Source organism: Leptosomus discolor, chromosome 1 (genome assembly GCF_034619465.1).
Source record: "Leptosomus discolor isolate bLepDis1 chromosome 1, bLepDis1.hap2, whole genome shotgun sequence".
In the NCBI taxonomy this organism is placed as follows: domain Eukaryota; kingdom Metazoa; phylum Chordata; class Aves; order Leptosomiformes; family Leptosomidae; genus Leptosomus; species Leptosomus discolor.
The window spans coordinates 163,276,307-163,292,685 of record NC_141391.1 but is presented as its reverse complement, the minus strand read 5'-3'; the positions used below and the strand labels follow the sequence as shown (position 1 = coordinate 163,292,685).

Sequence of the window (16,379 nt, the reverse complement as noted above, 5' to 3'; positions counted from 1 at the left end):
ATTGCTGCTTTCCAGTCCATATTTTTCCATTTGGAAAAACCAGGTTTGGGACAGGCGCTACAATAGCAACCTGAAATCAAATTTAACAGTTAGGGCTTTGCGCACTGCAGGAGAACAGAAGTTCAAAGGGTGTGGGGGGAGAGTGCCTGTAGCCTGCCATTTGGAGGGATACATTAAAAAAAAAAAAAAAGCAATAAAAGATATAAACCCCCCCCGTCTTCTTGCAGGCACAGCCTCGAGCAAATTCACACAAAGCCACGAAGGAGAGGGAAATGCCTGCACTGATGTGTCTGTCCCCAGCCAAAAAACTACGCTTAGGGCAATATGCACAGACTAAAGGGAAGGGAACCAGAATGATGTAGCTGGACCCAAAACAAAGTTCTCAAAAAAAAAATAAAAAATTCCTCCATCAGTGAGCATCTGGGTTCCAGGTCCCGAAAAATCAAACACTGCAAACAAAATGTGATAAACAGGGACATCTGACATTTTACTCAACTGGACAGGACATTAAACGGGAGTTCAAATTTCAGGGAATGGCATTTAACCTGGATATCCTTCTGCCTGGAGGAATGCTTTTGAGATCATCTTCCCCCTCCTCTCCTGTTCCATCCCTGCCTCCATCACCAAAACTACCTTGCAAATTCAGGATGAGATGTCTACCCGCTAAACCTGGTAAGCAAACTGTCCAGCTACAAACTCTTTTAATTCTAGTTGTTGCTCTTTCTTCAGGGTAGAAAACAGCGAACCGTATCATTTCAGAGCACTGACACCAGCTGATAAAATAATCCTGACATTTGCTTGCTGCGGATTAAAGAAAGCCCTAGCAATTACTGAAAAACCTGCAAGTTTTGCTTCTGTTGATGACCACCTTTATTCCCCTATCACTGTGGTACACCAAAGTTAGCATCAGCTATAACATTTCCCATCCTCAATAACTAGCAAAAAGGTGTTGATCCAAAGGTGGCATCATGAACAGCCAATGAAAGGCATTTACTGTATCGACTGCTGCTGACATAAAGGCACACAGCCTCTTGTAGCAGGAAGAATTTATTGGACCTTGTTTGAGTTCCCAGCATCTGTTGAGGCTGTCGACACAGGGGCCAAAATTTGATGCAGTGAGGAGGATACCAGGCCATTTGGCACAGGAGACACCAAACAAAACATTACGTAGTTTTCAGAGTAATAATTTTTGGCCAGTAAGAACTACAGCTTGGCTTGAACTGGGAAAATACAAGTAGAAAGCCAACCAATAATTAGTTTGCTCATACACTGCTTACTTTCAGCTTTCCAGCCAATCTAGCCCATGAATTTCCCGAGTTTACTTTCACCTGACACATTAAAGTGCTCTATGAGCACTGATAAAAACTCTCATTCAGTCAATGTCCCCAAGCTAAACAGATGGAACTGGGAACAGTTAGTGAAATTTTCTTCTGCAGGGGAGCTGGTCTAGTCAAACTCAAGAGCAGAAGCAAGAGAGAGTACTTTCTAATAATGACACAACCCCTAATTGTATAGATCATCATTTCACCTCAGCTGCAAGAAGGCATGTCCACATGAGATGCTATTTGCATAAATTACACTTAGCCAGGCCAAGTCCTGCACCCGTTGCACTACATGACGGAGCTTAATGCCGACCTCAGTGAGCCAGAGGTGTGGTTCTCAATTGCGTGGGAGTTAAGACCAAACTCGCAGTCAAAAACCGGGCACAACGACAAGAAGAGCTGCCCAGCTTAAGAGTTGCCTAGCTGAAGCCCCTAGTCTGCAGATAATTCTCCTCCCTCATTCACTAACTGCCCACTCCTGAACACAAGACAAAACACTTTGACAGGAAGCTCCAGCAAGATTTTATTCCATGGTATACAACAGGGAGAAATTAAGATTATAGAAGAATTGTGTACATTACTGATGTTTTCAAGTTGCTAAAACAAACCCGAAGTGCCAAGAACAACTGAGGCTGACGACGTAACAAGAAGCGTGGTGACCATCACTCTAGTGTCCATACCTGCAAATACAGAACACGTTAATGCTTTTTTAAAAATTATGTTTCGTACTAGTGCTGATTTGGGCAGATTTATTCTCGTTCTACCACGATGTAGTTAACATGTAAGCCAGATGAAGGTGAAATGCTATGTTATGGAAACCTTAGGAAGTTGTCCACATTTCACTTCCCCCAAAAGTCTATCCAGACACTAGTTAGAAGAGAGCCTGTGCAACTCACAGTATCATATGCAAGAGACCCTCAGTATCATCTTTTGCCCTGAATCCCACTTCAAATATATCCTGCATGAAAACAAAGCCAAGGCTTGTCATAGACCCAGACGTATTACTGAGCACCCATAACAAGATACTCATTCATGTCTCCAATTTTCATCATGCCGCCCACGCAATCTTAAGTCACTACCCAGGCAACATGGGTTCGGTTTTCATTAAGTGTTCATTAAAACATCTTATTATCAAAACTATGGTACTCAAGTTGTCATGTCAATGCCAATTTGCACAACTGGTTGTGAACCAGATCCCAAAGACAACCCTGAACAGCTACAGTATCTGTTTTGTCTTGTTCTAATCTGGATGCTGGTTAGAATTAGTATTTTTGTGTTTTTGTTGAGAGGGAAAATCCACAGTTAAGAAAAGATTAATGGATAAATGGTGCAGAATGACACAAGTGAGAGGCAAACTTCCTAGCTATTCTCTGTACAACTGCCTCTCAAAATACAAGTCCCCCTCAAAAAGATCCCCATCCATAGATCTCCTAATACTATTCTAACAACAGACCTTCCAAAACCACAAAGCAAAACAAAGAAAACAGAAATTATGAATAAATTGAGCAAGGCTGTAGCAATGGCTACACGGACGTTTGATTTCCAGATTCTAGGAAATCAGCTGTATTAATCACTGAGCCTATTAGAGTTATAAAACAAATCAGATACAGAGGGACCCAATAAGACTTCTGGCACCTCAGCAGAAATGCTTTGGAACACAAGCAGCTAAATTCAGGTCATTTCTAAACCCAAATTGCTCATGCGGCAGTACAGTATTCATCTGAGGCTCCACTTCCAGTGAATTCCATTTCTCTTCTGCTCTCCATTCTTTAGAGAGAATGTCAATAGAAATCACCATTTTTTAACAACTCCCACTTACCCCGCAGCTATTTGGGCTTCCTTCAGAGCTCATTTAGCACCGAGTGACTAAGGAAAGGTCCCTGTACAGTAAGGTGGAGAAAAAAACCTTTCCCAACAGCAACTATGCCCTCAGACCCACAAATGAGAGAGACTACCCATATATCTGACATTTCTATTAACAGAAGGACAATTGGATTTTTCATCTTGAAACCTGTGCAGGATACCTACTTTTGGAACTCCCATTCCCTGTTGTCCAGCGGACATACTTGGCGAGTTTTGAGCCAGCGAGAGATGCAGTGGAAGTGGAAAGCATGCTGGAAGAGAAAGTTCAGATCACATCATTTCAGAACACGTGAACGTATCTCAATGTGAAAACTACCATTGAAGGCATCACTGTGAGAAGAGGGTAGCAAGTGTTTGCAGACAAAGGTGGGGAGGACTAATCAGCCATCTCACTGGTAAACACCAAGGAATTGATCCACATTTTCAGAGAGGAAAGGAACACCAGCGAAATGGCAGCAGGGAGCTGTTCCACAGTGCATGCAGTGGCAACCGACTGACTTCTGATGAACCAGAGAACGCAGAGTTTAGCAGCTGCTAAAATTGGCAGAGCAGATGCTGATAAGAAGCATAATCAGAAAGACAAGAAAGAGGATTTCACAGTGAGTAGCAGGGATGATAAGTATGTATATACACAGAAGCTTTCTGCCAGTCTTCTGGACAAACCAAAGCCTGAATAAAAGGAACATGCAAAATTAGAAAGAAAAAAAATATCTCTATTATGTGTTTAACAAGGACACCCTTTTCCATACCCCATACAGCTACTTAAAAACAAGGCTCTGCTCATGGTGACTCTTGCGCACAAAACCGTAATTTTGACACTAGAATATTCTGACACGGTTTAAAAAGTTGCTCTTGTCCCCTACAAACAGAATTGCAGTATTTATAATCCTGTTCCAGCATTATCACGCTGTAACTTGATCCCACAGCATAGTGAGGATGGGACTAAGGAATAGGTAGTTATTCCATTATGGAAAATTTTATCTTCCAACTCAGGCACAGGCCAGCCAAGAGGTATGCAAGTCTGAGTTCACATGCTAGTGGGTCCATGTACAAAGGAGTGCATACGGCAACAAATTGAAGAGCTGGAGATTATACACTAGAACTGATTTGATCTTCCTCCAAAAGGGGAAGCAAATCACCTCGTTACCCCATATTGACTCCTTGAATCAGCCTGCGCAAAGACAAATCAAGCATGCCGACATCCAAGTAATCCTATTACCAGGAAAAAAAAGGCATGGCTCCTAGGCAGAACCTTGATCAGGAAAATCATGCTCAGAATGAAAGATCTACTATTCTTTAAAAAAAAAAAAAAAAAAAAGGAGGGGGGGGTGTTAAAGGCCTATCTTCCTCCCTTCTCTTCTGTTCTTCCATATTATGCCTCTCCAACTTTCACTCTCTCTATTTTTCTATTCTCTCTCTCCTTTCTACACTCTACTAAACATACGGTGTTTAAAGTTCTTTTTTTCTGGTGGATTATCTGAAACATTTTACAGAACTCGTTTTGTCCCGAGTCATGAAAAAAGGGGACAGCATCACCACACGAGCTCCGCAATAAAATAGTTCTCCTTACATTGCAGACGCCCCATGCAACTGTGCACTCTTCCGAGGTAGCTGATGCTTGGTTTGCTTGACATTCTATGCCTGTGAAAACAAAGATTAAACACATATATGCAGGAGGAGAAGATGTACATGCAACATCAACTGGTAGATTTCTTCCTAATAGCAAGTGAGGAGAAAAATACAAAAAGAACTCGTTGTTTTGTTGCATTTATTACATCAGAAAGTGTCAAAAGCTGTGGTTTAATGTGTACTGTTTTCCCAAAAGTATCAGATCAAAATATACTTCATCCTGCTTTCCTCCCTCCTCTACTTTTTTAGTATTCCAAACTTCCAGAGGGCAAGAGTACATAGCTCCTCTACTGATAACATGTGCCTGCTTTCCAAATTTTAAGAATATTTTTAATTTTTTCCTCTTGTGTTTTAGGAGATGTCTTCTGATGATCAGTTGAAGGTACATTTACTTAAACCTCCTACTCAGGTTTCTCTAAATATAAATTCACTGTCTTGTCAGACATTATGCACTATCAGTTATATTTACAAATTAATTTGCTCACATAATGCTGGAGTTTGCCCATCTTTTTTCTGTAGTCTTGTGTCAGATAAGTACATCCCAAAAACACACAATAGGAAACACAGTTTAAAAATGTATGGTTTTAATTTTTTATACCTTGGAGCTGAGCACCCAGGATGACCCCAAAAAGGCTAAAGACTATTTACGGGCTTGGGTTATGTTTTCCTTTTTGTGTCAGATGGCATGGATGAAGGAGACGTGAGACAGTGAGGAAAGAAGGAAGAACAGCACTGAGAAAATAAATCCAGCAACCTGCTTCTCCATTCTAGAGCCTGAACAATTCACTTCTGCTCCAGCTCATGAAGAAACCTCAGGAGAAAAAAAAAAAAAAAAAGATATTTCCAACCCCTCCACAGTCAGCAGCACAAACTTAGGAGACCAACATTTGACTTCCTGCTAAAAGATGCCTTCTTTAAAAGTCAAGCCCAAATGATTCAAAAACACAGGCTGATGGATGATCAGCTTAGAACTCAATGCATGGGCTTGTTGCTCGCTTGTTTCGCAGATCTTTTTTTTTCTGGCAAAGAAAATGTCTGAATGAGCTCCAATTCTCCATTCACTGTTTGTGTGCCCAAATACGTTCAGAGGAAAAGGAACTTGATTCACCAATTAAAGACTCAAAAACTTCCAAACCACACAGGTTTGGGTGAAAAATGTGATCTTTATTTGCTCTGTCCTATTCATCCCTTTCTCCATTTTTCACTCTCTTTCAGGTGTGAAGATGAACAAAGTAAGAGAAAGGCCGATTTTTCCCGAGATGTGAGACACAACAGTTAACCTTGGCCAAGAGGAGCTACTCAAAACAAGACTGAGGTCTAAAGAAACTCAGTAGCAACAACTGTTCTGCAAGATTTGAATGCACCTGTATTTACTACATGGCTTACATCAAGATATGACATATCACGGCAGGAAGTCCAAAGCTCAATCCCTGGCCTGCCTACAGAAGAGAACAAAATCCAGTGCACCTGAAATGTCTGATGTCTTAATTCCTTAAGCCCTCCATACACACAGTAATGGAACGAAATCTGATTAAGAAAATGGAAGATGCTCAAGAACCTTGAAGAGCTTCAATTACTTTAGACATTTGTTTAACATTCGACACCCAAGATTGCTGTAACAATTTTACTGTTACTGCAGTATAGACTCATAGTCTCGCTGAGTATGACGGGGCATACTATATTAAGTTTTAAATATTTGGCATGAGTCTGTACAGTAACAGAAAATGGGAAGAAGATGAGTAGTAGGAAAAGGAGAGGAAATTCATTTGAAGGAAGAAAAGTCAACTGGTAAGCAAACTTTAACTCTGGAAGTCTCTGCTGAAAGCAAGGAAAATATTCCAGCACTGAATATACTTTTATTGTTTCTTCTCCCCCTTCCCTGCTGGAAACAGGATATTGGGCATATTAGGTCAGAAGTCCACCTAGCCTATTTCTACGTAATTTTGTCTTGTTTTGATTTTTGCCTCTCTAAGTGGCCCTAACCAGTGAGCTGCGTGCTTTGGAACACAATACCATTTCTTTTTTCTTTTTTTCAGGCTTTAAAGGACTCTGTATTTTGATTAAGAGTGAGAGGGAAGAAAGTTGGTTTAGGTAAGGAAGCAAAACTGCACTGAAATTCATTTTAGTGTTACTCGAACATTTGCTGGCAAGCAAATAACAGTCTAAAACACGACAGTCCCAAAAGCTTAAGGAGACAACAGATGAACTTTTGCAGAAATAGCCAAGGAGGAGTTCTGTGGTGGTGATGTAAGGCCCTTCCACCAAGACACTCAGATTTAACTCCCTCATTAAACAAGCTGGAGACTATGACTGGCACTACTAACTTTGGCTGCCAAAAAAGGGCCTCCTAAAAGCTGAAGCACTTTTTGGTCTCCTACTTGCTTCATTTCAGAAAAGGACAATGTATCAACAAAGAAATAAAACAAATGAACAATCTCTGTCCGAGAATGAAAGCTGATGATTCTGGCTCTTGAAAGAGAAGCTATTTACCAACTGCTGACCCAAAAGAAGTGGTAAGAGTTGGACAGTAACAGGTACTGGAGGAATACTGAACAACTCTTCTGTTGCCTTGCTTTCGACAGAGTATCTGGAAGTGAGGGCAGAAAGATACAGCTAAAACCTGAAATATCCGTAAATAATTGTAAAAGATGCAATGGAAACATTTCAACTCAGGGAGCTACAGAAATGGCTCTTATATAATGGCAACTTCTGAATCTTGGCATCTGTTAAGACTCATCCCTCTTCCTATACATTTTCTATTGCAGGAATCTTCTGTATATCTACCCAACAAGAAAAGCAACCCAAGATTTAGGTAGCCATAACGACAGGTAACAGAAGTAAAGTACATGTCTTTTGTTCGCAGCTACAGTAACAGCCCACTGCACTGGTAAATTTGATGATAAGAGCTCTTCAAAGCGGCTTCCGCTTCAGCAAGGGTAACCACTGTAGGGGTTCCCCTTTCTCTTTACATGCTGCCTTCTAAAATTGTCATAAAGGCATTGGCTTATTCAGAAGAAGAGGCATAAATACTCATAGCTTGGCTAACACACCATGTACTCGCTCAGAAAACAGACAGAAAACCCAAATAACCAGGCTAATAAACTCGAAGTACACTTGTTACTTGTCCTATGAGGAGCTGTTGAGGGCTTTGGGTCTGTCTAGTTCGGAGCAAAGGAGGCTGAGGGGTGTCCTCATCACTCTCTACAGCTTCCTGAGGAGGGAAAGTGGGGAGGGAGGTGCTTGAGCTCTTCTCCCTGGTATCCAGTGACAGGATGCATGGGAACAGTTCAACGCTGCGCCAGGGGAGGTTCAGACTGGACATTAGGAAGCATTTCTTTACTGAGAGCTTAGTCCAACACTGGAACAGGCTTCCTAGAGGGGTGGTCGATGCCCCAAGCCCCCAAGTGTTTAAGAGGCTTTTGGACAACACTCTTAACATGCTTTAACTTTTGGTCGGCCCTGAATTGGTCAGGCAGTTGGACTAGATGATCACCGTAGGTCCCTTCAAACTGAAATATTCTAGTCTAGTCTATTCCCCCAAAATGCATAATGAGCTCTTCAATTAAGTTTTCAAACTTCAGAGGAACTTGAGAATTTTCCTGTTCCAATTCTCTCCAGTATCTTAGGAATTATCTGCAGATTTTACTAAATACTTACCCTAAGTTCCCACCATCATATCATCATATGATTCCTTCTACTTATAACCCCTTTGTATGACACTCAGTGTTTCCTGTCAGTACCACACTCTCAAAATATATGTACACAGCTATCATCTTCCACTCCTACTTACGACTTAGCAAACTATACATACTTAGTCCTGTTTGTTTATTCTTCTCCTAAATCCAAAATCTTTCAATCTGTTAAGCATCCTGAGATTCTTCTTTGGACTCTATGCAATATATCTGTTTTTGTGAAGATGGAACAGCAAATGTGGTACTTTGCATCTTACTATCAAAGAAAGGGGACAGTATTTTGATGGCACATTTTACACAGTTCAAAACTATACCTTGCTACAATATTACATTCCACATTTTAGACCAGAAGGTAATCCACTACACTAAACGCAGTGTTTAGTTAACACTCCCCAACTTACCATGTTGCAATGAGAGCACTGGAGAGCAAGGCTTTGAAGAAATCAAGAACACTGCTCAAGAAAAATCTAAATAGGACGTGGGTCTTTCCAGAGAACAACGAAACCAAAACACTAAAAATCTGCCCTGTAGATCTACTTCTGTACACTGAATACAAACCAAACAGAGGGCAGGAGGAATCCTTTGACCATATTATTACCAAGTCATAATGTACATTCATGAGGAGAACTGCATGACACCTTAACATTGATGCCTGACCTTATAATGTTAATGTTTATAATGTTAATAATGTTAATCTTCCATTAGTATGGCTGGCGTTACTTAACTTTCAAGGTTTCTCTTCATCACTAGGAGAGGGAGACATTTGTATCCTGCATTTTATCAAATTACATCTTGTGGTGTTCTTCCCTGCACATTCTATTAATTTTTCCTCAATTTCCCATCACTTCACATCTTATGTTTGAAAATCTAATTAAAGTGTTGTTTAACAACATTAATGATCTGTAACAAGGAAGTAAGTAAATCCAGAGCCAACACTGATCTCGGAACACCAATTTAGGCACCCCTTCTACTCTGTATACTGTCAATATTGGTTTGTCATTTGCAGTCCAGGCTTTTCATAACATTGTTCATACCCAAATAACATCTTACCCTTGAGCAACTCAAAAAAGAAAACAAAAAGGTTACCTATGCCCTTTCCCTTCACTGTTTTTCCTAATCTACCTATACACTCTCAGCCCCACCCTCATTTTGATAGGATTTATTTTTTAAAGAACTGACACACAAATTTCATTGGAAAATAACATCTGTCCACTCTCCTATCTCTCCATGCTCCTCTACACCTCTCCTTCATCCTCATACATCCTATTTACTATTTATGAAAAATAGCAAATATATGAGACTGTATTTGGTCTCTCATGGGAGGCACCATTAATTTGAGGCAGGTTTCACAGAACGAAACACATCAAGATAATTATTCACGATAAGTGGGATATGTTGTAAGATAGTGGATGCTGATTTACAGGATTTTATACATTTATTCTATACATGTGTAAATTCTATAAAAGTAACTTATGTTCTAAAAAATCTTTAAAATTCCATTTGCCTGTCAGCGACATGCTTTCCTCTCTAATGCATCATAAAGCTGAGAGACTAAATAGTAGTCCAGTGTCCACCTCGACTACTTTTCAAGATGGTACAGGTTAGAAGTACTTAAAAAGGAAATCTTTACGTCAAAGGACCTCAGCATATTTCATAACCCCTATTCTCATTTGCTTCTCTTTAGTGTTATAATTCCCTTTCTAACAACCAAGAATAAACTGAGGCATGGATAGGCAGCAGGTGGCTCAAAATACAAATGTATCTGTCTGAAAGCAAAGAAGTGAACTTGCTTAATCTGTTTTCAGCCCTGTGTGTTACAGTGTGTTTGCTCTTTATCTAAAAAAAAAAACACTTCTGAAAGTAGTTTTGTAATTGTTATTTAAATGTGATGTAAAATCAGGGGCATCTCTCACTAGCTGTTACTATAAATTTGAGGTCACATTTTTCTGAAATGTTTTATTTTCACATAAGCTTCCTGACAGCAAGTTACCATTACCAGTAGTTCCAAGGGCGACTGCATAAAACCAAAGTGCAACGGAACTATCACAATGGGATCACGACAGGCCATTCCCAGTCACTGCAGCTGTGCCAGCTCTTATTTTGGGGGAGTTCCCCAATCCTCACATTTTACTAAGATAGGCAAATTTCTGTCTGGGGTATATTAAAAGTCTTCTGTCCCTCATGACCGAAACAAGATGGACAGTTATAGTGGCAACAGTATCTTGTCAGTTTTGAGGGAGAAAAGGTTTTGTACTTATTACCAATCCTTTAAGGGACTAAAACCAGTGACTTCATGCATGCACACCTATTTCATTATAGAAATTTGTATACTTAATTCCATTATCACTTCATTTTCCTACATAGCAAGCATATTTGTTAATTGAACCATCAAGATTATACAGCAAAAAAACAAACTAATACTAGTAATACATTGTTTTTGATTTAGGCATTAGATTACTTTCCTTTGTAAACGAACAACTAATTCTCTAGGTGGCTACAAAATTCCCCATACTATAATACCAACTAACTTACTTATGCAAGGTACTTTTAGTAGAATGAGGCGTCAAATGAAGTCACTGGTCCAAGCCTTTCTTGGCAAGACAGAAAGTGTGACAAGATTTCATCCTAATGTGTGTAATCAAAAAGTTGATACCCATAGATCTAAAATCTATTACTTCTTTTTGTGAGCAATACCTGCCAACCCTGAACAATTTCAGTTCCTCCTGGCTCTTTAATATGGCTCCTTTTCCTCTTTGTGGCATCCAAAATACAATCAGCAACATCATCTTATGTGTAGATGTGGTACCAAGTGATTCTACTCTTTACGAGAAAAGGGTAAGGGAAAAGCAGTAAGGTAACAGAGGTCACAAATATAGATTATAGCAGTTCAGCATTACATAAAATAGAGCTTAGTATTTGCACTGTGAAGACTTAGTTCCTAACTGAAAGCTGCATTTGCTGAATTATACCCTCAATGGGGGAAATTTCAGCGGTGCATCACATACAAGTCAAAACTGTCAACTGTCTTCCCCACCATTTACTTACATAGATCCATAATATGGTTTCTGCAAATGGCACAGTTATCAACCACAATGTCCCATGCCCACAGAGCTACTGCGTTCCACTAGAGAGAGGGGGGAAAAAAGAAAAAGAAAAACATAGTTTTGACTCAATTTATAGCACACAGAAGTCCTTGTTATTCCTCAAGACACCACATATTTTTTTAAATGGAACAGCTGAGATATTTTTTAAAAACATCTTGGATGTCCAAAGCAATTCTTTATCATGAGTTCAGAAGCTTACTAGAAAGCAGTGGCACATTCTTCTCACATACCTCCCAGACCCAATGTCTCCTTCCAACTTCAGAAACAAGGTAACTCCCATAGTCCCCTTTTTTGTGTAACAAATGAAAACATCTGCATTTCTATTCAAGATCCAGAGGCAAGGATGCAGCTCACATCCTCAATTCTGATGGAAAGGACAGTGCCCTGGAGAAAGGCCAATCCAGATGCCATTTTGTTAAGAGGAATTTCCATTAGTGAAGCAGTTCTTCTAGTAATCACCCCCCAAAGCAGCTGGGGTCAAAAACTAAAATCATCTCTAATGACCCCCTTGGCTGACTCCTGAACAATCTCCTCTGCAAAAAGGTTACCAGGCAATGACCTACCAGCAAGACTGTTTGAAATTTGAAAGTACTACCAAATTAATCTTTCAAAGACAAGGAATATCTCTGTCCCATGCTACCTCAGGGGAAGGGTTGGCTACAAATTTCCATGGCAATTTCAGAAAACGGATTCAGAATGAGGACTTTAAGTTAAGCTATGCAGAAAAACATAGTGCCTTTTTATTCCTCCCCACAAAAAAACATAAACAGTTCTTTTGTAAATTCACGGACTACGTGGGCTTGTCTTCAATATTCAAAGCAATCCAAAATCTACATTTACTACATAAGTAGTCCAGATACTTTGTTTCCCTCCATTTTTTCATATTTGATTGTATTGACCGTACTACAATAAATCTTCCCTGTTCCATTTACGTCTCAATGTTTCCATTGCTTCCCCTCAGTTCAGGATTCTGGAGGAGGAAAGCAGACTGCCAAATATTGATAAGCACTTCAATTTTTCAATAGTACTGGTATAAAAAGTCACCACAATACTACCAGATCTTTTAGGAAATGGGTTGGTAGCAATCTCATTTTTTCTCACCATCTTCCAACTTCAAGCCTAGCCAGCCTTCTGGACGAGGTACTCATCTCACAAGGACTTCATCCACACTTCAAGGCAATTAGGATAAAACTTCCCAGCACTTTACCTCTCCTACACTCTCAGGTACTTAATCTCTTGTCCCACCATAAGCTACTCTTACAACCCATGGACCTGTACTGAGCCACACATGCAACAAATGCGCCTTTGTACCTTGCTGGGGAGAAGGAATGCCAGTGACACATAAAAGATGCCGCCTCCTTCTCCTCTCACGTGCTATTATATCTGTCCCTGTTTCCAAAGAACAAGCAATCACGTCATCCAAACACCTTCTTCTGCACAGACCTGCAGCCTTGTCCAGAGCTAGGGGTTTCCATCATCACTGATAACAGCTGCATTTCAAACAAACAACACCTACAAGCAAGAACCACTGGAAATGTTTGCCGATATTCAGTCCGGGGATCATTTTTCCTCAAATTCTACCTTAGTACAAGCCCCCACAGCCTCCCTACTTCCGCTGCACCCTCCTGTAACAGGCTCGGACTATTGCCACCATCCAGCTGGCAGACAAACTGGCGGCACTGGACAGAAAAGCAATAGTACGGCTGGTTTGGGGAAGCAGACAAAGCCAGGGTGACAGGAGAGCATTTCCTGATTACACACACGTTGTTACGGCTTGATTTAAAGAAAACGAAAAAAAATCATTGACCAGCCACACAAATTTGCGCAAAGCGTCTTACGCAGCACACGGGGCAGCTCGGGCGGCTGGGCCAGGGCGGCCGGGGCCGAGAAGGAGGCGGCACTCCACCCCCGCTCCTCGGCCCCAGCTGCCCAGAGGCTCCGCGCAGCGGGGCCCGGCCGGGGAGGGCATGGAGCTACCGAGGCCGGGCACGGCGGGCAGCACCCGAAAGGGGCGGGTAGCGGAGCCCCCCAACAGGGGCAGCCCCCTCACGCCTCCCTCCTCCCGCTCGCGAGGCCTACGCCAGCTGCGCCCGCTGATTGGTCAGCCTCCGCTCCACGTGCGGCGGCCCGCCTCATCCATTGGCCCGGACGCATGCCAAGACTGCCCGCAGGTACCGCCCCGCCCCTCCCGCCCCGCCGGTGCGGAACCGGGCGCCCGGCTCCGTGAGGGGAGCGGGAACTCGCCCTCTCCCCGGCCCCGATCCCCGCCACCAGGCCAGCCTCCCCCTCCCTCTAGGGCCAGTTGGAGTAGCGCGCCGGCGGGCCTCACTTTCTTCACTTCGAAGCGCTTCTTGCCGGCGCCGCTGTTGGTGCCGCTAGGGGCGTCCACATCCATCGCGGCCGCCATTTTGGATGCGTGAATCGCCAGTCCTGCTCCGCGCGCATGCGCGGCGGGGAAGGGCGTGGGGACGGCGAGAGGAAGGGGTGGGCGGGTCTCCCTCCGGGTCCCGCCCCCTCTCTCGCCCCGCCCCGTCGCCAACAGGTGCGGGGAGGGCCGAGGGCGCGTCGCGGGGGGAGGCCGGGAGTGCGGTCACGTGGCGCGGGCTCTTCAAGGCGCCGGCCAGGGCGGGGCCGCGCGGCGTTACCTCATTCCCCTCCCCCCTCCCCCGCGGGGTTGCACAATCCGGGGCGGGGCGCGCGAGGAGCGGGTGGGGGAGGTGCGTTTAAAGGGGCACGCACCAGAAGCGGTGGGGCTGGCCGGGCCTTGTCGTCCGTCAGGTGAAGCGGTGGGAGGCGCCGCCGCCGCCATCATCGGTTCCGTGGCTCCCTCAGGCTCGGCGGCGAGCGCCGCTGTCGCTTCCCCACGGCCAGGGAGCAAGTGCTGCGGGCGGGCGGGCTGGCTGTACTGTACCGCACCGGGAGGGCTCGCCGGGCCGCTGCTGCCCGGCCTTCACCTCGCCTCGGGCAGCTGCAGGGGCCGAGCAGAGGCGGGAGGAAGGCGGGGAGCGGTGCGGGGCCGTGGCGGCAGAGGGGAACGGGGCGCGGCGGGGCTCGGGCGGCAGGGAAGGAGGGGACGTGGGGCAGGTGAGGGGCGCTGGGGGGGGGGAAACGGCCCCGCCTCACCGTTGTTCCTGCGTGGGAGCTTCCTCTCCCCGTCGGTACAGCTCAAAATACTTCTCCAAGAAGGTCAGTAGTAGTATTCCCCAAGGTACGGGATCTGAGGGGAAGATACTCCCCAGGGGGACAACAGCAGGTCTTGAAATGCCACCCAGCTTTGGCAGGTAGACGTGCTGTCTCTCTGCAGAGTCAACCCTTTTAAATCAATTTGTGCACCGTGTTGCTGCATGGATGCAGGAAGGAGGAGGTAGTGGAAGCACAGGAAGGGTATTCTTCTATAGGCATACAGGCAAGCAATATCGATACTGTACCCATCACAAACATTTGGGCCAAACAGCCTATTCCAGTCTGTCTCCATCTTGCTGTATGCAACCAGCTTTCACCTGAGATCCAGTGCCCACTGGGATGGGATGTCTACAAGTCTTCAAATAAACTGAAGTAGGGTCCTGCGGTAAGAACAAGATGGTGCTGCCAGTGGATGTTTTGGAATAATTTTCAATGGGATTTGTACTTGAAAGACATGTAACACTTGTGCCTTGAGTTAAGCACATACCTAAATGTTCATAGGGTCGGGCTGAACCTGAAAGTTAAACACACACAGAGTAAAGGTAAGTTTGAAGAAAAATGCCCCCTCTCATTTATACACCCTTTAACACCTCTAGTTATCTACACAGAAAGCTTCCGTTTCACTTAACTGCCCCTTTCCCCAGATGCTGCTCAGTTATGGTGCGTCTCTTATTGCTAAAAATAAAATGAAGCTGCACGGATTCAGGTTTTTGTCCTCTTGCTCCTTATTCAGGACTGTAGCGTGAAGGCTGCTGCAAAGCAGTGTTTTGAAAATGGGAGGTGAGTGCTTGAGAAAATTGATTTTTCACCTTCAAGAAAATAGCTCTTTTCCAAGCAGAATTTGCAATATTTTCTTTTTAATAGAAACATTCCTTTTAACCCTAAATCTGTATGGTAATGTCCCCAGTAGTCATTGCTCAGCAGGAGACCAGGACGTTGAGCAAACATGTACACCAGGGCACATGCATACCAGAGAAATGTTAACATTCATTTTCACTTTAAATGAGTACTGCAATATAAAATTATAGTCTTCCCACCTCAGCTGATGTCACCATGGGGAGATGGTTGCCAATGGGTAAAAGCCATGCAGCCAGCAATCATACGGTCTGGGTTTATCTTTCTGTATCTGGCAGCAAAAAGAATATAGCAATGCAGATCTTCAGTTAAGTCTTGCTAAAAAAGTGGTGGTGTTTTCAGAAAAAAGATAACAAACATGGTGCAGAGTAGAACATATATCTGCATGCTTATTTAAATAATACGTAACTGATGCATGTATGCAGATACATAATGACAACAATGCGAAGTGCATCGAGAGATCTCCAGCGTGCTTCGCAAAGTGAAATTAGCAATAGTATTCCCTAATAGTTCAGCACTTCATAAAAAGGTCTGAGCTACCCTCTTTACTGTATGTGAAATAGTCTGTTTCCTGTTGATTTTAGAGCCATCTCTAATTTCTTTCCTCCTAGGAAAAGTGCAGCCCCTCAGACCTGTTCTCCCCCTCCTAGGGCTATATGTTATAGGGAGGTGTCAGTAGCTGCTGCAGAAGAAACGGCACAGCTTTGAAAAGCATCAGCCTTGAAATACAA

The 16,379-nt window shown here is 43.4% G+C and overlaps 1 protein-coding gene across 1 annotated transcript; it reads right to left on the bottom strand.

Annotated features, from left to right (window-relative positions):
• Positions 1-1,827: 1,827 nt before the first annotated feature.
• On the bottom strand, positions 1,828-14,038 carry RBX1 (ring-box 1). The gene is made up of 5 exons (XM_086469454.1): positions 13,940-14,038; positions 11,552-11,630; positions 4,756-4,826; positions 3,351-3,436; positions 1,828-2,002 (listed from the first exon to the last, which is right to left on the bottom strand). The coding sequence occupies exons 1-5, from the start codon at positions 14,015-14,017 to the stop codon at positions 1,990-1,992; spliced, it is 327 nt and encodes a 108-aa protein (XP_086325580.1). The 5' UTR covers positions 14,018-14,038; the 3' UTR covers positions 1,828-1,989.
• Between the last annotated feature and the right edge of the window lie 2,341 nt (positions 14,039-16,379).

Excerpts from the sequence above, each read along its gene's own strand:
- RBX1 (XM_086469454.1), bottom strand. The coding sequence starts at position 14,017 with ATGGCGGCCGCGATGGATGTGGACGCCCCTAGCGGCACCAACAGCGGC. Across the intron at positions 4,827-11,551 it reads AAACCATATTATGGATCTAT|GCATAGAATGTCAAGCAAAC; the intron begins GTAAGTAAATGG and ends TTGTTTTCACAG. Across the intron at positions 3,437-4,755 it reads TTGCATGGGGCGTCTGCAAT|CATGCTTTCCACTTCCACTG; the intron begins GTAAGGAGAACT and ends TTTCTCTTCCAG.